The following is a 25504-nucleotide window of genomic DNA, read 5'->3' as shown; positions in this document are numbered from 1 at the left end:
GAAAAAGTATTTTACTACTACTTCACTTAGTTACTTCAAAATAGCTAAAGTTGAAATAATTCTATGGAATTTTAGCATCTGCTATTAATGGTACTTAAAAACATAATTTCATTTATTTCAGTGAATTGAGATACAACCGGTTGTCAGTATCTTCGCTGGTACCTGAAGCTCTTGAATATGACAGTGTAAGTATTCTAGAGTTTTGATGTTTTTTTAATATAAACTGTGTAATGGAATCTGCTGTGGTTTGCCATTGCACCTAGCCCACTGAACCAGTCATTGCATGTAGATAGCTTTCAAGTGTGAAAAATCAGTCATACGTCATGTACTGTTTTGATAGAACTGTACGGAATCTCCATTTCCTGACAAACTATTGCCATATCATAAACCAGCATCTTGTGTCAGTGTTGTTTTCAAGTAACTCTCTTATCTGGGAGAGGGATTGTACATTACTGTTTCAAAAGGGGCAGGAATGGACTATGAAATATGTACTTAAATAACAGTTCAAAAAGTTACATTATTTTAACATTGTAAATAAAAACCTAGTTGATCTTTATAGTACTTCTTTTTTCTCATGAAAAAGAAAAATGGATGAAAGAGTGAGACTAGTAATAATGCCATCTACTTTTAAAGTTAAAGCTAGTTAGTAGTGGAAGAAAAATTTTGGTCAGATTTCTAATTGATTCTTTCTGGAGTCTTTGAACGTATACATCCCTAGTATTTTGTGTTGCAGCTTCAGAATGAAATCAGGAGAGTTGTCAAAGGGAGGGCAGCCTACATTTTAACATTTTATATATGTGTCAAATTAATATTAAACTTTATAACCAAATAGTTGCATGAGCATCAAAAGCATACTGGTGTTTGATCAAGATTGGTCCACTATTTGTGTGGTTTTCTGCATCCTTTTTTTAAATCCTAAAGCAACTTTATCACTGAAACTGTTGAATACAAATGTCTCATTAATTGAATATTATTAACTTGAAGAATAGTCCTTTCAAGAAGGAGGGTTTTGGCTTTTTTAACCATACAGAACATGCAGTGGGATGTGATCTCTGCTGTACAGTTTCATAGGAGGACTTGGAATTAATAGAAAGGCTTCTTATCTAGCTTTACATCGCTCTGTTGCTTCTAGCTACAGGTTAAGAGATTAACTTGTATGAGACTCGTGTGTAGCTTAACCTTGAAATTGGGGTCTCTGAAAATGTGTTTTTTTTTTGGGGGGGGGGGGGGGGAGGGGGAAAATCACCTGTCTAAAACTATGCATTAGAAACCGATTTTCATTACAAGATTAAATGATGACTTTTGTTCAGAGTTGGGATCTGGACACGCTTTATAAATTTAAAAAGTCCAAGCAGTAAACCTGCAAATAATCCTCCACCACCATCCGCTAATGTCTTAAATACTCTGAAGGCAGACATTACAAAGAACCCTTTAAAAATATGTACAGTAATAGGTATCTTTCTGTATGTTTCTAAACGATGATTTTGGAGTAATGCTGCAAATTTTTTAGCTAAGAAATTGGCTTTAATAGAAACACTTCTCTTAGTTGTACAGATTAGAGAGTATGTTTTTCTATGTTAGCTCCTAAAACTTCTTTCTTTATAGGGGTTTTGTTCCTGGATGACAGCTGCTTTTCGGATGCAGTAAGTATATGGAAAAAGTAGTGAACTTTTTGCACTTTTTTTTTCTTCCCCTGTGTAGATAGAATTAAATACAAACAACAGGACGTGCCCCTCCAGTGGGGTGGGCAATAGTGGGTAGGAAAAAGAATATGAAAACAAGGTGACCACATGGGAATACAGGATACCGTTGCCTTTCTGTTAGCAGTATACGGACTTCCTGATTTAGGAACAGATTTTGAACTGAAGTGAATCTATGGCTTTTGTATGGGTTCTGAGCCAATAACCAGGCTTTAGGCTTTTACCCTTCAAACAGTACTGCATGGGTGTTCCCCTGTTTGAAGCAAGTAGGGCCTTGGGTAGGTAACAGGCTTTCCCTGCAAGGGTTTTTATGGAGAACTGTTGGTTTAGTTGGGGCTGGAATTGACTGACTAGGAAAAGCCAATTCCACTGTCTCTGAGAAACTGAGCATTAGACATGTGATGTTGATTCTTTATATCTCTTTGGGCTTAGTAAACTGTGATTTTTTTTTTTTTTTTTCAAATCGATTCCTAGCTTGGATACATTGAAACAGGAAAGGTGTGGGGATTGAGCCTGTCTTTCTCAGTTTTCGCTAGTTACTTACTTCCTTTTCCAAGAACTAGTATTTTACCCATCTGTCTTGCTGAAAATGGGTAGATGACAGTTCTTTTGGAAACCTATTAATATCTTTTGCTAATTGGGAGTCAAGAGAGTCAGGTGGTTCTGTTATCATTTTCCTCATGGGAAGCCTTTATTGAGATGAGTGAATGCTGTCACAGTGTGATCCTAAAATTTGAGTTAGACTTACTACCCTGTGACTGTCTTAAAACAGGAATTCATGGCAGATGTCTGTCATCTCTAGCATGATAAAATGATATTGTATGCATATTTCCTTTTCAGATTACTTGTTTCTGTCTTAAATTCCCCTATGTTAATTCTCATATCTTGATACTGTGCAAGAAAAAGACACTGTTGGAACTTGAAGTTAAACTTCTGCATGAAAGAACACAACCGTGTTGAAATCTGATAGGGGGAAAGTCATTGGGTAGACTGAGAGAATAATGTACGTTTAAAAAACAAAATGACACAGAAAACAAGAACTCCAGTGCTTCTGAGTAGACTGACCTTTGTGCTTTTCCCTCAATGGTGTAGCGATGATGAGATTCATGACAGATGTGGTGAAGATGCCATACATTACCTTGCTTTCCAGCGTCACATCATCTGTTTGTTGATTGCTGTCAGCGTTTTGTCTGTGGGTGTCATATTGCCTGTCAACTTATCGGGTGATCTACTTGGTAAGTGGTTTTTTTTTTACATTACGTTTATGCTTGTGCAGTTCTTTCTGTTGTGATGGTTTAACTTGTAATAGTTGGTGCTAAAAGATTATTTAGCTTTTCAGATATAGTATATCTCTTTCTCCTTTGAACATATACTCAATTTTCAGTCACTTGAATTATCATTTTTCAAATATCTGACAGTCTAAGAAGCAAAGCCATATAAATTTTCTCATTTTTGACCTCAGTAAGGTTATCGGTATTGTTCTGTAAGCACTGAATTCATGCAGTTTAAAAAAAACTGTCAGAGAAGAGGAAATCAGTGAAGATGGAATAAAAATGTGAAGGAAACTGATTCTAAACCCTGAACAGCATTGTTAATTGGATATGAACAGAGACTTAGAGGAGAGGGGACATGCTGCAAAGATCTGGTATTCAGATCTTAAAAATTGTTATTTCTCTTGATAGGCTGAAAGTGGTTTATTACTTGCACTCTTTTGCCAACTTTAAAATGCAATATTGCAAACCAGCGTTGATTATGATTCTGAATATATTTAATGTTGAATAGATCAACATTTAAAAAAGAGAAAAGCTGGCTTTCTCATAGCTTGCATGTGAATTTTTGCACCAGTTAATTATGATACTTGTTTTTGTTCTTAGTTAAAGATCCCTATAGTTTTGGAAGAACAACTATACAAAACTTAGAAACTGGGTGAGTAAATCCTGCAGAGTACTTTTATGCTTATGTCTGTTTCCTGCCATAGTCTCTAAACACAATGAATTGATACTTGCAACATGGGTCACAGGGTAGGAATTACTTATTCAAGTATCATCAACTGAAACTGGGATGTGTTCTGCTTCAGGCTACGCATTACAGCACTGATAAGAAATTTAGAAACTTGGCTTCTACTCTGTCAGCTCTTACTTTCTATACCATGTGCTTTTCTTGGCTAATGATCACACGTTTAACAATATTATTTTCAGAAATTTCCATGTTGAAAGAAACCATGGTGCAGAAAGGGGAATAAAGCTGACAGCTTTACTATAACATGTAACTCAGATGACTTGAATTCTCTTACACTAGATTTGCGTGTGTCTGTCCCATTTGAGACCACTGTTAAAATTACTTCTATTTTTTAAACCTATACAATAGTTGAAATACAAGGCTATATGTTTTATATCTATCCATGCTGTTATGTCCAATAGAATTTCTGCCAATGCACTTCATTTTTTCTAACCACATTATGATTCCTAGTAACTAGTGGAGACTTTTGATTGTTTTTTTATCTGCAAAATAGATTCCCGTATCTTAATTTACCTGTAATTATTAATGCTCTTCACAAAAATGAAGAGCTGTTCATAGAACCAAACTTTCCTAAGTTTGGAGGGACAAGCTATCAGAGAAGCAGTGTTTACTCCCTGTATTGGGTTATTTTCATTTTGGGTAAGGATTGTCTTCAAGGGGAGCTCAATTATGCACCCAACAAGGTAATGGCAATAAAATATATTTTGGCAAATACCATGGGGTGTACTATTGATCATCTGAATGCAAAGGCACAAGCCAAATGCTTCCTAAAAGATCCATGCTATAGAATAGTGGTTTTCTTTGCAGTTTCATTTACTGTTTATCATAAAATGCTATGGGTAGCCCTAGTGGCTGTCCAAGCATCTTCATGGGTATGACTATTTACCAGTTACTACTTTTTTATTACTGTGTTCAAAGAAAGGTTTTGATCTGCTTAGCATTTTGATGGCTACTTGTATCAGTAGGACAATTAGTTGTTTCTATTTCTCACATTCATAACATTTTGTCCAACAGTAACAATCTTCTGTGGCTGCACACGTTTTTTGCTGTTGTTTACCTGATTCTGACTGTTGTCTTCATGAGACATCACATGAAGGCAGTCACATATAAAGAAGAAAACATAGTAAGTTTGTTTTTTTAAAGTGTTTGAAAGTGAATAGCATTAAAAAAGCAAATTGCTAAGATGCCGCCTCCTTGCTAGAATGTGATGCAAGTGTGAGGGAATTTACTGAAAGCAAAGCTCCACTGAGTGAATTGTGAAACATGGCTGGAGAGACAGGGAGTGGGGAGGGACTTGTGAAATTTTGATTTATCTTCAACTCATATAGAAGGTAAATGTGTTGCTGTCTTGAATAGGTGCAGCTCCCAACAAAATCAGAACATCCTACTTTTTTTCACCCTCTAAAACTTAGCTACCCGTGCTATGTCACTTCCTTCCTCGTATTCTTTTCTCCTTAGTCATACGGTTTCTCAAAATAGGAGTTTTTTTCTTTTGCAGGTTAAGTGCACATTGTTTATAACTGGTCTTCCAAAAAATGCAAATCAAGAGACCATACAAGGTCATTTCACGTAAGTTCCGTGCTTGACTAGTATCATTAACAGGAGATTTAAAATTATCCTGGTAGTTCTACCTGTCCAAACAGAAACATTTTTGACTCTTGCACTATTTCAAATCCATGTTATAGTATCCATCTTTTAAAAGTATATTTATTACTTAGAAATAATTGAGAATAGAAGGGAAGATACTATATTTCAATAAAGCTAGATAGCTGATCTGAATAATAGAATCTAAAAAAGTGGCTGCATATCCACACTTACCATTAATGCTGCCACATGGCTTTTATTTGGGAATAATGCTGCACATCTCATTAAAGTAACTTTCAGCACTTGTCTCTGTGGAAGTCTCCTCTCTGCGTTACACCATTGACATTGATTGAGGTGTCATTTAGGTATCAGTGATGCTCTTTGAAAAAGTTTCTTAAATGTGCTGTGTTTTCTCATGTAGTGTTTCTTTTTCAGTGTTGCCTACCCAACCTGCACTGTGCTGGAGGTCCAGCTATGTTATGATGTAGCCAGGCTTATTTATCTATTTAAAAAAAGGTACTTATTTTGTAATATATGAGTTTGGAATAATTTTTTGAATGCTTTGCCAGTCCTTAATCAACATTTACTAGTAGTACTAAGCTTGCATATACTAGAAGTGCTTTCGGCTCTTAAAGTTCTGGTCTGGTATTCAGTTAGATTCAGTTGTATTTTAAAGTGAGCTGTAGCTGGTTTGTTTGTTTGGGCAGTACAAAGTAGAAAACTGAGCTGTTAAATTAGTAACTAATTAGAAGCTGTAGCAGACCTTGCTTTGGTCAGAAATGTTGGACACAGAAGGAAAAAGGATTGTTTTCTGGGATATACAATAATAAATTTTCCTTCTGGAATCTCACAACAAGTGTAGACTCATGATATTATAGGTTTGAAAATAAATTGTATGAAGTAGACAAAATAAGATACATGAATATCTTTGATTTGTTATGAGTCCTTGACATAATTTTTTCTCTTGGGGTTTATATTCTTTGTAACTTGCTGTTGATACTGTTCTTTTGCAAAATGTTTTGGATGTATTTTTCCATCTAGGAAACAGGCAGAAAAAAGCCTGACTTACTATAAGCATTTGCATCAGAAGCATGGCAAGCGGGTCCAAATCAACCCTAAGCCATGTGGTCAGTTCTGCTGTTGTGAAATGAGAGGATGTGAAAGGGTAAGAGAATGTTCGTTCTTACTTGTGGCTGGGAAGATCATTGTAAGAGTAGAGATGACTAGTTTTTGTGTAACATCTTGTTGAACTTCAGAAGACACTTATTTATTGCAGGGAGCTCATCTTTCATGTTCTTTTACAGTAGGGAAAAGGAGTTCCCTAAAATTTTTGAAATTTAATCTTAGTGCAAAAACAGAAGTACAAAAAAAACCCTTCTGGTTGTTTGTCTTTGTGTGGTGATGTGATTTGTAATTTCTGGAATTAGTGTAAGGAATAGGGGCTATGGTTTGTGTGGACTGTATTTTAATGAAGCTATTAGCCATCTGATACTTGGATGTAACAGTCATCAATTTCCCAACAGGAGGATGCTGTAGATTATTATACTAGAGTTACAAATGAACTGATGGAAGAATTCTCAAAGGAGGAACAAGCTGTTCAAAATAAACCACTGGGAATGGCATTTGTAACGTTTCAAGAGAAATCCATGGCAACCTAGTAAGTTTTGTCTGCTTTCGTCTTTGTTCTGTTTTAACTGTAATAGTACTACTAATCTGATCTGATTTATGTTGCTTGTGTGCTTATGTTGGTTCTTCTTCCTTTCTTCTTCTTCACCATCCTGTGGATTTGGTCTGCTCTGCTTACTGGTAAGTTTCCCTGTAAGTGTGCATTAAGCCTCTATACTTCAAAGAATTTAGATGCTAAGAGACTAAATGGCTCTAGACATTTATTGGGATGAGGAACCTTGCTCTTCTGTGTGGGATCCATCAGTCTAGGCTAATAGTAGGCCAGACTAATTGGATCTTGAATGTGGGTTACTGATTTCTCCATTTTCTACTGTGCAAGTGAAGTTACCAAGCTATCACAATGGGTGCAAATTATACTGCTAGTTAGTAATCTCAGTGAAGTAGTTAGTGACTGACCTGGCCATCAGTGTTTAATTATTTTTATTTTAAAGGTAGTTTCTGGATGTTTGGTGTTGGCAAAGTACCAGGCAGAGTAAAGAGTAGAAACTGAAGTTTCCAGCTTTGAGTGTCTGTAAATAAATAGAAAGCTTAATAACTTGTTGTGCAGAATTCAGGGAAAAGTATGTGTGTATGCACGTGCTGTTTTTTTGTTGTGTGTGTGTGTGTATAAATCTGTATGTGCACATATTTCTAAAAAGTGGTGAATAAGCAAGTTGTTAGATAAGCTAGGATAAGACAATTCAAAAGAGACATTTTTAAAGTTACGTCAAATATTCTAGGTTTTAGTAATAGTTACTTCTTTGCAAGATGATGGAGGGTTATGTGGGACAATCTGTTTCAATATTCCTTTTTTGCTTGCAGATTGCTTATGACCCTCAAAATCTGTTTGACTTCAGATTTTACTACATGTGTACTTCTTACCTTTTGCTATAGATCTATGTGTAGACCTATTATCAGAAGGTGTTCAGCCCCTTTTATTTAGTTGTTTGTAGAGAAAATGCATGTAACCTGTCGTTTTCTGTTAGCAGTTTGTGAGCACCTTTTACTAGCACAGAGTGAGTGAAGGGAAGCAGAGTAATACTTGTAATACAAGCGTAACACATCATGCTTTTTTTAATTCTTCATAGCATTTCTGGTTTAAATTGTCTGTGTTCTTTTGACTCTCAAGTCACAGTAGAGAGTCAGTCTTTCAGGCTCTTTTCAGGGGATTCCAGGGTGTAGGATTTCGAGAATTTGAGACGCTGGAAAAACTTTGCATGCTGCTCTTTAACCGAGTATTAATTATGTGATGAAATCTGCCCTTCTGTTTTTGTGATGTTACATACTATACTTTGAGATTCCAGAGCATGAATTAATGCTTTAAGATGTGAAACTAAAAGGAAAAATAAGCACTGAGGTTCTTTCTCTAGCTGTTAATTTCTTGTTTATAATTTTGATAGGATAATTTCTTCTCAGACGTGTTCTGAATTGCACTGCAGGCATCTGAGTTGGATTATTAAGAAAGATTTTAGCTTGTTTAGCTTGCAGTGGATTCTATTCTTTGGAAAATTAGTTTACGCTTGGAGCTGAGGCTACCATCACATTAGAAAGTCATATGGTGCCACTAGTGGTCTCTGCTCCACAGAGCCCTGAAAAAGGGTGGAAGAAGCCAGAAGCCAGGACTGATGTTCATGGAGTCAGGTAGCTGTAGAAGCTGGATTAAAGTTGGTGCTTATGTTGGTGTAGTGTGGTTGGAATTGCTAAAGCTTGCCTCATATTTACTCTTTAAAAACAAGATATCGAAGTATCAAAAAACTTTCTTAGCATCTTGCAGCAGCAAGTATTTACAGTTTTACATCGCTACTTGAATTCTGGTAAGATAAAAATCTGTTTTGTCTTTTATTGCTTTGTTTGGTGTCTGTGTGGTTCTCTATTTTCTTTATGTTAAGAGCATGACTTAGAAAAAAGCATGTTCAGGAATTTTACAGTCTACTCTTTCAAATACAATGTATACCGTTTCTATGCTAGTGAAATGGTGCTTATCTGGAGTACCTTTTACGCTGTGACTTACACACAGTTGTACTGTCTCTGAATATATGCTTATCACTTCTGTTGGTGTGTTTTGAGAAATCTTTTAGAGCATTTATTCTGGCCATGTTTCGATTTGGTTTAAATACATTGATATTCAACTCAAAATATTAGAAGATAAAACTAAATGTGTTTATTTTGGGAACAGGCAAAAGAGGTTATTATTTTGAATTGTGAGGATACCAGCATGATGATAATTCTACGAAAAGCAAAGATGGCTAGATTTCATATTAGTGTAATGAAGTGTAGACTAATTGTTCAGTCTGCTATGACTTGAGAACAGCTGTAGTTATGTAAGAGGTGTTTGGGGAACTGTCTTTTTTCTGATGCTCTCAGACTTTGTTTTTTAATACGAACCACTGCTGCCGTTAGTGTTAATAGAAGAACTGAACAGTTCAAATCAAGATTGCTTTTTTGTTTTCCAGCTTTGTCAGTTATCAAGGGCCTGTGGTAGTAAGAGTGTCTGATTGTAACATCATCTCGTGTATGTAATAACCATTTTGTCTAAACGCGCTCTCAATCTCTAGTTATTAAGAGTTTGTGTTTTTTATTTTTCCTTTTACCACTATTACCAGTCTTCCTCTATATCTGCAGCATTTTCAGGTGTAAAAAACTTGAAAAAAATCCCCCTCTTTTTTCCCTCCTTACAGCATCCTTAAGGACTTCAATGCCTGCAAATGTGAGGGTATTAATTGTAAAGGAGAACCACAGCCATCATCCTACAGCAAGGAGCTCTGCGTATCAAACTGGAAGGTTAAATATGCTCCATATCCTGAGAATATATGTTGGTAAGATTCCTGTCTTCCACCATTTATTTATGGTAGTGTAGGTTTATAATGGGGACAGGAGAAGGGGTCTAAGTGTATTTTTCTTTAACGCTAAACTGAAACTTTATGGAACGTTTCTATTTGGCTGGTGTGAATATTTCCATTAATGCTGCTCTTCATTGACCTTGGGGACGTCTCTCAGAGGTTGACTATAGAGTTTTACCACAACAAAGTTCTGGTACCTGCAATTCTTGTTAACTTTGATTTTTTTTTAAATCCATTTTTATTTTTTTAATTAGCCTCTACCTCCTCCTCTCCATTTTTTGAGGCTAATGTATATCTACTGTTGAGATATGAGGCAAGGAATTTGGTGTTAGTGCTGAGTATTCTTCAAGTGTGTGTGTGCGTGTGTATATATGTGTGTATATATATATATATATTTTTGGCGATGCCACAGGACAAGTATAACTTGATCCACTCTGAACTATGGTCTGTTTTCCAACTTCTTTTTTTACTGACCCAGTAAATTTCACAGACTTTACTTAGGAGTGTGTGAAAGTAGATAAATGCTTTTTGAATCAAGCTGTTCCTGTGCTGTCTTCTGTCATGCTTATAGGCTAAAAATGACTAAACGTTTTCCAGTTGCTTTGTAAATAATGTAGGATTGCACCAATATAATCTTCAGGTCGTATGACAGAAAATTTGTTGTGACGTTTCCATTGCCCACACCGAAACTGCAAATGAGACAAAAAATACTATTGTTTGGCTTTTGTCTTGAAGAGGTGGCACAGCAATTTGCCATGTTAATGTTACTTACCATGAGAGTTCTCAGCAGAGGGAATGATAATGAGCCTCTGTCCCTGCTTTGTCTGTTCTTAATGCTTGGCTTTGGCTGAGGTTCAAGTCATTCCAGTCCTTTTGGGAACTGTTTCAGAAAACATTAAGAACACTGCCTGTTTAAGACCTGTGGTTGCTGTGGATGCAGTTGGATGTTTCAGCTGGGTGTTGTTTTTTATATAAATCAGAGTTTCTTGGTAGATTCTGCTTCTGATAGCTATTCTCCTTGCTGAAATTCTCTGTGTAATTGCAATCTCGTTCTAACTTTCACAGTTTAATAATGTAGAAATACTAAACAAAGTGTTTCATCCTAAAGCTTAACTACTTTGGACATTGTATTTAAGTGTTACAAAAGACTAAAGTTTTGAAAGTGCAAGTTATGTTATCACTCAAGAAAGGTTGCACTGTTTTCATTATTTCTAACAGCAACTGGGACTTCTGTAGTGCTTTGTTATTTAGCTTTGAGGATATGAAAGCCCAGCTTTGAAAATGCAGTGCCACCTATTACTTGACAAATATATATATATATATATTTTTTTTTTAAATAGCACATGCTTACTGTTTGTTTTTGTCTTTTTTTTGGCAGGAATAATCTTTCGGTGCGTGGTCTGAAATGGTGGTTTAGATGGTTTTGCATTAATTTGTTTCTTTTTATTGTGCTGTTTTTTCTTACCACTCCATCCATAATCATTTCAACCATGGACAAGTTCAATGTCACTAAACCTATTCACTACCTTAATGTGAGTATCACTATGTGTTTGGATATAGCTGTATTTCAGACCAAAATGTTACTAAATGGATAGGTGCATAATAAGAAAATGTAACAATGTCTGTAAGCTAAATTCAGTTGAAATTCTCAAAATTGTTTAATGTAGTTTCTGATTAAAAAGTGTCAGGTCCTTGGTCCTCTTTTGTTCCTTGATAGTAGGCTGGATAATTTCATCTGAAACTTTATATAATAAAATCTTTTATTTGAAGTAAAAGTTGCATTCCAAAGTTACATAACTTTAAATATTTAAAATCTAAAACCTTTTGCCAAAAATGGAATTTCATGTTCAACTTGTATTTTGATTTTTATGATGAGAAGAGGGGAATTCAGATTTTAAACTCTAAAGTAAAATGCCATGGTTTTATTTTGCTTACTGGATTGAAAACCAGGATGTCATATATATCTGGTCCTAGTCTGACTTCAGCTGAAGTCTCTTACAAACTGTTCATTTTAGATATTTCCCCAAGGTGGTATAAACTATATAAAAGCTGCTTGTGAGATTCACTCTCATGGAATTTTAATCCCAATCCTACTCCTGTTTCCTGTTTTGCACACCAGTGCTGAGCTCTACCTCATTCTAAGTCTGCATCTGAATATGATTGTCACTGTTCAACCTGCTATAATTTACAAAAAGCTAATTAGTGCAGCCTCTGTTCTTCTATCACAGCTGCATTAAACTATTTTTAACACCTTTAATTTTATTTTTTTTCCAATTAGAATCCCATCATCAGTCAATTTTTCCCAACACTCTTGCTTTGGTCCTTCTCAGCTTTGCTACCAACAATTGTCTATTACTCAACATTGCTGGAGTCCCACTGGACAAAGTAAGCAAGATCTTCCTCTGTTTCAGTCTTATCTAAGCTGTGTATTACTAGAACAATGGAGAAAGTGCTTATCTTTTATTGTGCTTTTAAATCTCCAGATCTCTCATAGCCAGGAATATCATGTTCTCATCACTTTCTAATGCAATACCTGATAGAATGATAGAATCATGTCATAGAACCATAGAACGGCTTGGGCTGGAAGGGACCTCAAAGACCATCTAGTTCCAACCCCCCTGTCATGCGCAGGGATGCCACCCACTGGATCAGATTGCCCAGGGCATCATCTAACCTGGTCTTGAACACCTCCAGGGATGAGGCATCCCCATCCTCTCTGGGCAACCTGTGCCAGTGCCTCACCACCCTCTGAGTCCCTGAATCCTACTTCAAGAAGAAGTGCTCTGAATGCCGGCATGCTACCTAAAAGAAGGACATCCTTCTTCGTGTTGTTTCACATGGAAGAAATGATGGGATGTAACAGTGCGCAAATCAGTGCTACTGGATACTGTTAGTGGTGTTCCGAAAGACCTACAGGACCAAGGCCTGTCAGATCTGTCGATGCAAGATTTTCAGATAGGACTGGTGATGTGCTGCTAACCTGGGGTATTCAGCACAGCCTGGTTTAGCATACTGGACTTCATCTCCAGTTTACCTACAGTCAGATAAAAGCATGATAGTGTGCACTGAATCCTAGTTACGCTTCATTCAATCTTCTGCCTGCAGCCGTGGCTTATTTATTTTTATATTCTGAGGTCAAATCCTTTTTAGTTTTGTACCATTCCCCCATAAGACATTGTGTCCAGAATCTGCTGTTTATTTGTCGAACTGTATGCTTTTTATCAACTTTTTTATTGATAGTTGTACTAAACACGTGAACTTTGAGCCCTTCTGAATTGGCTGAAACAGTTTTCTAGAGTCACTAGTAATTGCAGGTCTGATTTTAAGCCTTAGTATAATTATACTAACTGATATGTCCCACAGTACCCAGTGGCCATGTGATCCTATAAAAACTCTGGTTTTAATGCCATATGAGACAGCATCTTTGAAAGAGTCTGAATTGTTTATGGCATCTCTGCACTTTTCTGGCAACTGTGTGTCCTTAGAAAGATGTTCCTACTACTGTAGGAGGGGTATAGTATTAGTAGTGTTGTGTTCCCAAAGTCTTGACTCTTGGCAAGTATAATTAAGTAGCTTGTCTGAGTGTCTAGTTTCTTGGCACTGGTACCCTTCAACAAACTGCCTAATCCTTCTTAGCATAGTATTTGAAGAGCAGCTTGTTTACAAGCTGCTGAGAGATGTATCATTAGAAGAGAAACCAGCTGTGACTGGTGCTCATCCCCTTGCTTGTGGTACAGGGTGGTAGTTTTGTTAGCACAGCATCTGGACTAATCTTCTGAAATGTTTTCTGTGCCCAAGAAGATACTGAGAGCCTGCTTGGTCGAAATCAGTGAATATCCCAAAGGTGTTTCTTTTGCAAGTATATCGTAGTGATGTATATGGCAGGGGAAGCTGGAAGTCTCGTGGGTCCTGACATTCTTTGAGCAAGATCGTTCATGTGTGGAAGTCTTTAATATGAATTTCTTAGTAACTTTTTCTGTTGGCAGATCTGCAGAGAACAGAATAATGATGCATAAAGTCTACATATTTCTGATCTTCATGGTATTGATTCTGCCTTCACTTGGTCTGACCAGGTAAAGTCATAGTTTAATAGAGTAATGTTTGGATATTCTGACAGCTTTTGAATGACAAATTTTTTGCTTTCTAGTTGCTAGTTGAGGTACAGTTGATGTACCCCTTTCCAGTGTGTCTGGTGACACACTAAAACATTGTAACATTGAAATCTCATGTTCTTCATCTGAAGACCCTTAATGTTTGTGAAGTTTTGCTTTTTGTGTAGCAAAGAAATCTATGACACTGAAAGATCAATGGCTAATTGAATGTTGCCCACACTGTTGTAGCTGAGAACCTAGTTTCCTGAGTATGTCTTATACCTGAGTTAGTTTTTCTTTTTTTTTCTCTGGACCTGTACTGTGTTTAACTGTCTTTAGCTGATGGGATAGCACATATTTGCCTTACCTATATACTGGCTTCTAAAAATTATTGTCTAGAACTTTAGTATGAAGTAGGTATATTTCTTTTATTATGCATCTTTTTTTTCCTACTTCTGACCAGCAGTAAGTATAAAGCTAAAGTAGTATTCAGATTATTTGATTAAATTCTTTCCATCTGTTATCCTGATCTGAACTACTGAAAGAGAAGCAATTTTACACAGTGCTAAGCTTCTGGACACTAATTTTAACCATCTTTCTTTCAGTCTTGATTTTTTCTTCCGTTGGCTGTTTGACAGAGAATCATCTGATTCTGCCATTAGGCTAGAGTAAGTATTAGCAACAATTTGTACAATTATTTAGGATGCTTTTTTTTGCTATTGACTAACTTTGGTTAGTGTTTATTAAGATTAGCTCAGGGATGGTACCTTAGGGGAGACATCGAGGTTATAAATAAGGGGAGGAGAATGCAGATGCTTTTGCTGTGGAGAAGTCTATTTTTTTCCTGCCAGATAATATATGCAAACATTTACTAAGGAGAGTTATTTTTCCCAAACCTTACAAATTTTGTAGAAGACAAGAAAAGACAGGATGATGTAATGCAGGTGAGGGGACCAGATAACGTACTGAGGGTTTTTATGTATCGTTGACAAAGGAAGGATCTTCCAAAGAATTGCACTGGGACTAAATAGCTGCAACAGTTCTCTTTTTTGAAATCCATTGACTCACTGTTGATATTAAGAAATACAAATGTCTTCATGCGAGTACCGCACACTTGCAGACATTGGTTATTAGAAGCTCTTGTGACTGTGAGCTGAGCATGGTGACTAGTTTGCAAGGTGCCTGGAGGGAAAGAATAGGATGCAGTTATTAAGACTTAAATTATGTTCTCAACTGCTATTTCAAAGTCACTAACAAGAAGATGATTAGGAATTACTACACTGTAATAGGATAATTTTATCTTATAGTCTTCTTATCTTGTCTCAAGTTGCCGTTGTAGCCATCAAGTGATGCTCTTGTCTGTTATCAGCCACCCCATCAGACTGCTGTTTCTTTGCTTGAACAGTTTATTCCTTATCCAACCTGCGTGACTCAGCCGGTCTTCTTACAGATTAGTTTGCACTGGCATCATCAAAGTACGCTTTTACTGCACTTACTGCATTTATCGTTAGGTAGTACTCTTTTTCAGCAAGGTTATCAGAAGTCTTCTAGCCACCTCTTATGGTGGCTAGTACTTATACCTATGGAGAGAGATTTCCAAAGACGATAGAGATCCATTGTATATATGTTTTTTCTATTTGCTTTTCTGCTTTCCAGTCACTGTCTGATGTCTTTCCTTGCAGATGTGTCTTTTTGCCTGACCAGGGAGCATTCTTTGTGAACTACGTGATTGCCTCTGCTTTCATTGGCAATGGGATGGAGCTGCTGCGCCTACCTGGACTCATCCTTTATACCATACGCATGATAATGGCCAAGTCCACAGCAGAAAGAAAAAATATTAAACAGGTGTTAGAGCCCCACCTTAGCCAAGAGGCAGCAATTAAACAATTGGTTTTTATAAGAAACAGTGGGAGCCCCCATCTTTCAGACCATTAACTATCACGTCCTGACATTTTTTGGCCTTTATTTCACTCATCTGTAACAGATTTGTATTGCCTTTCTTTGCAGCATATTTAACTGTGAAGTATTTATTCAAGTAAGAGATGGTCAAAATATTCTCTTTGTAGCTCCAAGTCAGATTTTTATGATTTGGATTTTTTTAGTAGAATTCTGATGCTATCTTATACTCTAAATTGTAGGGTTTTTAAAATTTGGATCTGTCCACAGTTAGTTTCTTCTGTCAGCCATCAAGCATGTGCAATTTGATTTTATTTTGTTAGATGTGCATTCAGATTAATGCTTACCGTCTGATTTCAAGCACTGAACTTTAACTTTCAGATGACATTTTGTCTTGCAGCTTGACATTCAAGCTGTTGGAATACGAACTTAAGCCTGTATACAGCTGCCCCCATTCCTTTTTTTCTTTTTTTTTTTAGGGGGGGATGTCCATTTTAAAATAATCATGTTAAACATTTGCTTTTGTTAACTGTTGCATGTTACACCTTGTTGTGTTTGAACTGATATGTATAGATTTTTTTTCCCATTCCAAGAGGTTCAGGTAAGCATTAGAAAAAAACGGGAGTACCAACCATACCAAAGCTTTGACATCTTGAGCTTTCCCTGGTGTGAAAACCAGCAAAAGGAACAGTATACAGATTCAATGAGAGATGCAGTGAGATGAAGGTTCTGTGTTTGGCCCAATTACTTCCTACTTTGTGGCTTTAATAGTTGCTTCTTGTAGGTGAAAACACTTACCCTTGAGGAATTTTTTTTTTAAGGCTACGGAAGTAGTAACATGTTTTCTGTGAGTGTACCTGTTTAAAACACACAATACTTATACATAAGTGTTGTTTGTACCTCTCAGGGAAATAACTGATCTATCAAAGGGAGAGAATAAGAGAAGGTGGACTTGCTTTAGTGAATCTGTCTTAACTCCTAACAAATTGATAGGTGACACGAGAGATTTAAGTGTTTTGTTTTTCCTTCCTAGCAACAAGCATTTGAATATGAATTTGGAGCGATGTACGCATGGATGTTGTGTGTGTTCACTGTCGTCATGGCCTATAGCATTACGTGTCCCATCATTGTCCCATTCGGTAAGTTGTCCAATGAGCTGTGGACATCGTGAGTGAGATTGAGCCAAGTGGGAGTTAGGAAGGCCCAATTCTAGGTTCTTGGTACAGTTCAGATGCTGATGATCCTTAGGACTTTAAACTTTTCATCCCTTCCTGTGGGGAAAAATAGGACGGAAGATGGTGAATTAGTTCTTGCGCTGCATTTAGAAGTTGAAACTGTATTTGAATATTAAATGCTGATTTTATTTTTGAGTGTTGTGTGAATTAGCTCTGGTGGTGGTTTTTAGTAGTTAAGCATAGGAGTTAGGTTTGGGTGTGAGGGGATTATTTTTATCTCTGGTTCTTGAGGTCTAGGAGAAGCAGGCTGCATAAGGTATCTGGAGGTCCATCTTAAGCAGCCAAGCTTGACTTGAGACATTCTGATCCCCAAATCCTTTAGGCATGTTTGCAATAACATTTGTCTTAAAGTTTGAGTGAAGTATGTAAAATAAGCACAAAAAGAAGTATGTTGATACAGTAGTAAGAGGCTGGAAAACTACCTGTCCTTTGCACTGCTGCAGCTCTACTGTGTTGCAAACCATTTATCTAAAATTCCATGCCCTGAATGAGAAAAGGGGCTGTGGCCATCACCTGCATGCTCCGTGGTCTTGACCCTAGGGATGTGACCTAATGATGTCCTAGCCACTTTGTTTGAGACGACGTCTTGGTGAATGCCATAACTATCCTCTGACAGGAAAGGAAATGCTGTACTCTGCTTGATGCGCTGGCTTAGACAACCAGCTAATTAGTTCAGGGTATGTGGGTAGAGTGCAGCTGCCCTGTAGTGTAGTTAGAGCTGCAGTCCTTCTGTAGGGCCTGGAGAAGGTCTCCAAGTCACAGGCCGCCTTGCTGTGCGGGACGGGTCGGGGAAGGACAAAAGCTGACTTGAAATCCAGTCGTGGATTTATTGAAGGCTCAGGGGAAAAGACAAAGCCATTGCTAGACTTTTCTTCTTTACCCATACTGCAGTGAGGGAGTTACCAAGCCTACCCAAACAGATTGGCCCAATGTGCCAGCACTAGAGAGGAACTCGGGCTCTACTCTGGGAGTACAAGTGGTGCCACAGAGAAGCGTGAGGAGAAGGGGAAGGATAGTGAAACCCTGGGGATGTTGGCCCTGCCCCATGAACTACTGTAGAAGCAGGCTGCTCTCATGAAGCTGTACTCCATTCATATTTGGGCTGTATCCACCATTAGTATCTGGATCTTCAGTCGCTTTGTTGGTATAGATCTCACAGGATTGCTGCTTTTATCAAGTCTTCAACAACCTCTCCTTGGCTCTTCCTTTTTTCCTCCCAGGGTTAATATATATACTCCTGAAGCACATGGTTGACCGCTACAACCTTTACTATGCATATCTCCCTGCCAAGCTGGAAAAGAAGATGCACTTTGCAGCAGTGAACCAGGCTCTTGCAGCTCCAATTCTCTGCCTTTTATGGCTCTATTTTTTCTCATTTTTGCGACTGGGTAAGCTTTACCTTTTTCCACTGAGAACAGTCTTACTTCTCTTGACATCTTTCTTACACGTGAAATGTGAAGTTCCATAGGCGTTATGGGCTTCTCTTTTTGCCTCTGTAAATGGGAAGTCATGGGGGTTACCTGTTGCACTGAGGTATGCAATATTTGCAGCTTATACAAGTTTGCATAAGATGCTCTGAAGAAGGCATAGATGGCTGATGTGTTAACTGGAAATATCATGTTCCATTCAGTTTTTTCACTTTACAGGAAGTTGGGTTCCCTAAATCTGCAGAGTTTGAATTGGCCAATTGGACTGTAGAGTGACAGTATTTAAAAATAAACAAATAAAAATAAACACACCAACGTTAAAGAAAAGTCTGTTCAGAATTATTGTTAGTAGATGGTCTCTGGCTTCACTACACACATTTGTGCAGTCTGTATGTAAGTTGAATTTGCCTGAGTGAATTGGCTATTACTTCTGTTGTACAACTGTTGTTTAGGAAAAAATTCTTAAAATGTTGGCAAATGCTACTAAGGCCTTTGTTTTACATCATGTGTCAAACTTTATACGGAAGACTGCAGTGAGATAGTGACTCTCCTCCCCATACTGTGATTCAAAAACTCATGGTTTTGTGTAATTCATTTTGAATACGCAGATGTTCTTTATTTTGCAAATACTTGGCATTATTAGTATTGGCTGCAGTATACTAACAGCTTTGGCATCAGAAAAGGTACGTGATAGCTTACAGCTTTTTACTCATGATGTAGGAGGAAGCACTCGTCATGGAACAGGAATGTTGGTGATGCTTGAGGGAATTAAGTTTCCCTTCTTGGGAAGGGAGCTCTTGGAATCTAACTGTATTTTACCTTCTCTGTTCTCACAGCACTGATGACAAAGTATGTTTGCATCGTGCTTTTCCAGCGTACTTATAGATAAATGACAGTCTGCCAACAGTATATTTTTTAACTTTGGGGAGTTCCCAGTGGATTTAAGAGGCACTCAAAACTATGGCTTCAGGCTATCTTTGGAGTTGAGCAGGTGTCACTGTGGTAATTATATGCTTGGGAGATTTTCTCCTTTGTTTTGAGATCTCTCTCTGCAACTGGGATGACGAACAAATTCATGTCCTCTAAAATAACAGCAGAATTTTGAGAGCATGCTTTAGAAAAAAACAAACATGCAGCAGTTGACGTGTCTCTAATTGTTATGAAGGAAACCCTGGTGTAGTAAAAATGAAATCCTTATATTTCCTGGTTCTGCGGCAAGACCATCATTTGCTGTGGAACTTAACCCAATCTGTTTTTTCCATTACTATGTTTGGCTTGGTTTAGTATAGAATTACTGTTTAACTGGATATTCTTCAATGCCTTGATTGGACAGCCTTGTGCACTGACAAGTGGTGTGAGGATGAGAGGCAGGACCTTGACGTTTTGATTTAATTGCTACCCCTTGTGCCAAGGGGAAGGAAGGAGGGGGAAGAGTGCTTCCTTATCTGCAAAATAAATCACTGTGTGTGTAAAGTTTTATTGCTTAATCAATGACTTGTGTAGTTTGCCTGGTGCAGTGACGGACGTTATGGATGCAGAGTACAGCGATACTCTATTTTCTCACTCACAGAAATGTAAGGCTAGAAAGACTTCTATCCCAGTTCTGAGTCAGGATCAAATATCGCTTGACTGCTCACAGTACTGCATGCAGACAGGCTGCACCAGTGTCATCTATTTCCTCCTCAGCTACTATCTTCTTCCTCAGCCTGTGTCCCTCATGGCAGAGGACAACAGTAGTATCAGCAGTTCAGCCTGTCTCCTGGGATGGGCACCTAAGTCCCATGGTTCTCTAGAGGTGTTGGCAGCAATGAGTGCTGAGGATGCAGGGCAGGGGAAAACTGATTTGTGGAGACTTCTCCCCTGATGTCTGCTGTTTGCCTTGTGGCTCACTCCATACATTGGCTTTGATGTAGACGTTCCTCAACAGCTGGTTAAAGAGTGATGTAACCTATGCTTAGAAAACCAACTTCTTCTAAAGGAGATTCCAGAATATCCATAGGGAAGTTCTTTCATTTCCCTTGCTTGAACAGCAACATGTACTTTGTTTTTTTATTCCTCCTCTCAAATAGATCTGCACAGATCTGTTCATATAACCTACTAAACAGTAAACTTGTCTGTTCTGTGTCACTACATATGCTGGGGTTAACACAAACACACACAGAAAAGAGGATTGTTATTGCTCGTTTTGGCCAAAGAAGTTTAGAAACAGCTGGGTTAACTTTTTCTCACCAGTTCTTACTCTGAGAAGCTAGTCATGTTATCCATATATATATATATATATATATATATATATATATATATATTTCCCTGGGAGGTAGTGGAGGAACAACTTTTAATCTGTAAAGGTCATTTTTTTCCCCTTTGAGCTGTTTGCAAGCCCTCTGGTTTGGTACCACCATCCTATTTAATAAATGGACTCTACCTATTACATTTCACAGATCATTAATTAAAAGCATCTTAGAAGTGGGCCCAGGATAAATGAGGGAGGAGAAGAAGGATCTGCGAGCCTTGTTTAGCATTCAAGATTTGCAGCTGCCTGCCTTAGCCTCTTTTTTAAAAAAAAAAAAAAAGGGGGGGGGGGAAATAACTCATTCATCAGTTTTAGCAGTCAGCAGGCTTTGTGCTTAAGCAGCTTCTCCTAGTTGAGGTGGGAAGTGGCTTGCCCAGTCCTCCAAGGAGGAAACATGAGGCTTCTGTGAAAATGGGGAAGACAAATAAGAGTGAGTTTTTTTTTTTTCTTGCTCTGTATTTTTATATTATATTTTCTGGATATTTTTCTAGGCTTTAAAGCACCTACAAGCATGTTTACCTTCCTGGTTGTCAACATCACAATCGCTATTTGCGTGGCTTATTCTTGTTTTGGCTGTTTCAAGCATCTGAGCCCACTGAATTATAAGGTAAGTGGTGGATACCTTACACCTTTCAGCACCTGCCTATGTATCTGATGTAGCACCAGCTAGTCATGTTGGGGTGTTTCTTGCCTTGACAGTAGCGATGGCTGTCCACAAACATTAATTCCAGTAAGATGACTAAAAAGGGCTGATCATTAGAGGCAGATTACTTGGCACAGTGGAAAGTGTGCCAGTTTCAGCAGGAACCAAATCTAAGAGAAAGAGCAGTATGGAAAAAGACTGGAGGCGAGTTCATTGTAACTGTACATTAGAGCACCAGCACTGCCCAGTGATTTCTTTCTGCTGGTTTTCAAGTGCTTACCATCTCTTAATACTGTTTTAACTTACCAGTTTGATATTGTCTCTCTCCCTTTCCCCCACGTTACTGGTTACAGATAGAAGACGTGCAGTGCGAAAGCGGAAACAACACAGATGTACGAACCATCCCAGCGTCTTCTGTAAGAAGTTAAGAGTTACTAATATTCTCTTACATTTCTCAGAAAAGCCTAACTTCTCACCCTGCTTGCCAAAGAGCTTGTGTAGGACATACTAGTTTGAATGGACTGTAGGACTTCCATATGTTGGTGGGACCAGTGAGTTCTGCAGCTGGGCTCCTTGACTGTTCCCAGGTGGTGTTCCAGAAGTACCTTCAGCTGAAGTTTTAGGAGTAGTTGAGATACGCTACTTCCAGCAGCACTAAATGCTGTTCTGGGCCTTACACCAGACAGTACCTGACATCTGGACAGCAGCCAAATGTAGTCAATTGCCACTGCTTTGTGACTTTGAAAGTTGTGACATGTATAGCAGGTCTTTGCCTTGTCACTAAAAAGGCTGTAGGACTGAAGTAGAAATAGAGATCTTTGTGCCACATCTACAAGTTGTGTGTGTACAGGTGAGAGGTGCACCAGGAAGCCTCCTGTAGCATGCAAAAGGCCTCGGGTGTTAAGCTGAAGAATGGGAAAATGGATGAAAAGAAGAATGGCAAGGGGAAAAATTATCCTGGGTAAATTATCCCAACGTTATGGTCTGAGAGACTAGTAAAATCCTTAACGCTTGTGATTTCAGATGTACATCCCCCGAGTTTTGCATCCTCATTCTACAGAAAGGACGATGCTTGCCCAAAAGGAGCAGCCATCATATGGCACCATGGACAACAGTAGTTCGTAGGCAGGAGTTACAAGCTGTTCTGCCCAACCAGCAATTATCAAGAAGGGAGTGAAAGGCTTTCTCTGAATACTGAGGACTAACACAAGATGGAGCACTTGGTCCAACATTAGAAGAACTAATTCCCCACCACTGCCTACTAAGTATTCTGATTTTTTTTATGAATTCCTGCTTACAGAAGAGAGATAGAAATAATTCATTGTGTGGTCTGCAGCTGTGCTTGGAGATCAAAAAGCAGATGCCTTGGGACTGATTGTTTTCCAGGCTGTCTACACACATTGTTCAACATGTTTGTTTCACAGAGTTGCTGATCCTCAGGGACTTCACGTCTGCTATCTCATTGCTTGCCTTATGAAGATAACTTATGCTGCATATAGATAACTGATCACCAAAGCAAATGTAGCTCTCTATTACCAACTGTCATTTATTTATTCAAAAAGATTCTTATAAAAAAAAAAAAGCTTTAGTATTTATAAACTCCTTGGTATGTGCTAAATCCTGAAGCAGCGTCACTTTTTTGATGAAAATACTGTTTGTGTGGGAGTGGAGGATGGTGTGTGGGAATCTCTCCTCTCTTTTCACCTGAAGCACGTTCATTTTTTCCTTAAGTAATGAGATGAGGGAGTTACTGTGCACTTGAACACTAAAAGTGCCAAAGCGCAAAAAAAAGTCTAGTTTAAGAAAGGAGTGAGTTACCTGATAGTGTTTTTATACATTTTTGGAGGGCACTTAGGTTGATATTTTTTGTTCACTGTTTTTAAGGGCCTTCCACAATGAATGTTTACTTGCCAACAATAAAGGGTGTAAATATTTTATCTTTCTTTTAATCTTGGGTCAAAATGACAAATCTCTGGGTTTTCTCTATAGTACCAATATATGAGCTGTAAGATATTAAGTTTTTAAATTATGTAGTAGGCGCCAATTTATTCCGAAGTACATTGTGTCAAAGTACAACTAAAAATCACAAAGCAATAAAACAGTTCAGAAGTTTCAGGCTGTCTTGTTTTTTTTTTTTTTTTTCCTTGCATATTGATGTATTTCTTTTGCTAGCTGCCTTGCAGTGTGAGCAGTGCCATGCACTGTTTCTAAGAGCACTGTCATGAGACTTACAACAACAGTATGTTCTCTGGAGGGGGTGAATCTTTGACCTTTGGGCAGGGAGATGATTTTTACATTCCAAAGACCTGTGTTTGTTTGCCTGCTCATTGTTAAACCTTTTAGCTCCTGAACTTGACCTGTATTAGCGTATCTGTGAAGCAGCAACATCAGAAGAATGGAGTAGAACTTGTGCCAGGGATGAGTACGTACAGATGTTTAGTTTTTTTGCAGGACTGCCTCCACCTTCTCAAGATGAGCACTCTGGACAAATGCTGAGCAGGAGACCTGTCCTGCTGCAAGAAGGACCCTGCAGAACTCTGGTAATGCAGATGACAAGCCCATCCTGTTAGTTGTAAGTACACAGCTCCTGGTTCTTAAAAGGTAAGGGCGGAGCCTTTTTCTAGTAGACGTGGATTTGCATCATGTTTCTTTATATTGTTGCTTCAGTATTGCAGTTGGGGGAGCTGGGGATCATGTGTGTTGTTTTTATTTTACTTTGTTTTCAGCAATCACGGTCTTACTGAATACATACTGGCATTGAGTCTGGGATGAGTCCTGTGGCTGGTGTGTTGCAATAGTTGGTTACAGGCTCTTCAGGAGGGACGGGCAGGGTAGGCGAGGTGGTGGGGTGGCGATGTATGTGAAGGATGGGCTGGACTGTGTGGAACTTCAAGTTGGTGATGGCAAAGTTGAGAGCCTCTGGGTAAGGATTAAGGGATGAACAAATAAAGGGGATGTCATTGTGGGAGTCTATTACAGACCACCTGGCCAGGATGACAACACTGATGAATTATTCTTTGTAGAACTAAGAGGTGCCTCGAGATCGGCTCCCCTCGTCCTAATGGGGGATTTTAACTTGCCAGACGTCAACTGGGATCACCACACGGCTGACACGAGCAAGTCCGGGAGGTTCATAAAGCACCTAGATGATAACTTCTCGGTGCAGGTGCTAAGTGAGCCAACTAGGAAAGGCGCCCTCCTAGATCTGTTGCTGGAGAACAGAGAGGGTCTTGTGGGAGATGTGGCAACTGGCGGCCGTCTCGGTCATAGTGACCATGAAGTGGTTGAGTTTAGAATTTATGGTGACAGAAGGAAAACTGCCACCAAAACTTCAGCCCTGGATGTGGGGAAAGCAGACTTCAGGCTGCTCAGGGAACTAGTCAGCAAGGTCCCCTGGGAAACTGCTTTTGAAGGCATTGGTGTCCATCAGTGCTGGTCCATCTTTAAGCACTGCCTCCTAAAAGCTCAAGATCAGGCGATTCCAAAATATTGGAAGTCAGGCAAGCGGGGCAGAAGGCCGGCCTGGCTGACCAGGGATCTTCTACTGGAGCTAAGGCGAAAAAAGAAAGTGTACGGCTGCTGAAAGGAGGGTCAGGCGACGATGAAGGAATATAGGGATGCTGTTCGTGTTTGTAGGGAGAAAATTCGTGTGGCCAAAGCCCAACTAGAGTTGAAGCTGGCCATGTCTGTGGGAGACAATTAAAAAAAGGTTTTTTTAGATATGTGAACAGAAAAAGGAGAACCAAAGAAAACATAGGTCCGCTACTAGATGGGGAGGGTCTCCTCACAGACAATGACATAGGCAAAGCAGAGACGTTTAATGCCTTCTTCGCCTCTGTCTTCAACGCTGATGGTGGGCTTCGGGACCCAGGGTACCCTGAGCTGGAGGACCATGATGGTGGGAATGACAAACTCCCAACCGACCCTGAACGTGTGCGGGATTTGCTGCTCCACCTGGATCCATACAAGTCCATGGGTCCGGATGGGATTCATCCCAGGGTGCTTAAAGAGCTGGCAGACGTCATCGCGGGACCTCTCTCAATTATTTTTCAACGATCTTGGGAATCTGTGAGGTCCCATTGGACTGGAAGCTGGCAAATGTTGTGCCAATTTT

The 25504-nt window shown here is 38.7% G+C and overlaps 1 protein-coding gene across 6 annotated transcripts in view; it reads left to right on the top strand.

The window, feature by feature from the left end:
• Nucleotides 1-23502, top strand: part of TMEM63A (transmembrane protein 63A) — a 29652-nt gene extending 6150 nt beyond the window's left edge. For all 6 annotated transcript variants that reach the window (XM_035559373.2, XM_050709715.1, XM_035559363.2 and 3 more), the window contains exons 5-24: nt 122-185; nt 1606-1643; nt 2793-2935; nt 3575-3626; nt 4734-4842; nt 5218-5288; nt 5739-5819; nt 6345-6468; nt 6827-6960; nt 9647-9784; nt 11187-11340; nt 12087-12193; nt 13795-13881; nt 14505-14567; nt 15582-15744; nt 16829-16934; nt 18251-18418; nt 21239-21354; nt 21744-21806; nt 22414-23502. In XM_035559373.2, the coding sequence (XP_035415266.1) occupies nt 122-185; nt 1606-1643; nt 2793-2935; nt 3575-3626; nt 4734-4842; nt 5218-5288; nt 5739-5819; nt 6345-6468; nt 6827-6960; nt 9647-9784; nt 11187-11340; nt 12087-12193; nt 13795-13881; nt 14505-14567; nt 15582-15744; nt 16829-16934; nt 18251-18418; nt 21239-21354; nt 21744-21806; nt 22414-22515 (2083 nt within the window). In that variant the 3' untranslated portion in view covers nt 22516-23502. The remainder of the gene's footprint in view (nt 1-121; nt 186-1605; nt 1644-2792; nt 2936-3574; nt 3627-4733; nt 4843-5217; nt 5289-5738; nt 5820-6344; nt 6469-6826; nt 6961-9646; nt 9785-11186; nt 11341-12086; nt 12194-13794; nt 13882-14504; nt 14568-15581; nt 15745-16828; nt 16935-18250; nt 18419-21238; nt 21355-21743; nt 21807-22413) is intronic.
• The last annotated feature ends 2002 nt before the right edge of the window (nt 23503-25504 follow it).

Source organism: Cygnus atratus, chromosome 3 (genome assembly GCF_013377495.2).
Source record: "Cygnus atratus isolate AKBS03 ecotype Queensland, Australia chromosome 3, CAtr_DNAZoo_HiC_assembly, whole genome shotgun sequence".
Classification (NCBI taxonomy): Eukaryota; Metazoa; Chordata; class Aves; order Anseriformes; family Anatidae; genus Cygnus; species Cygnus atratus.
This window is presented reverse-complemented; position numbering and strand designations above follow the sequence as displayed.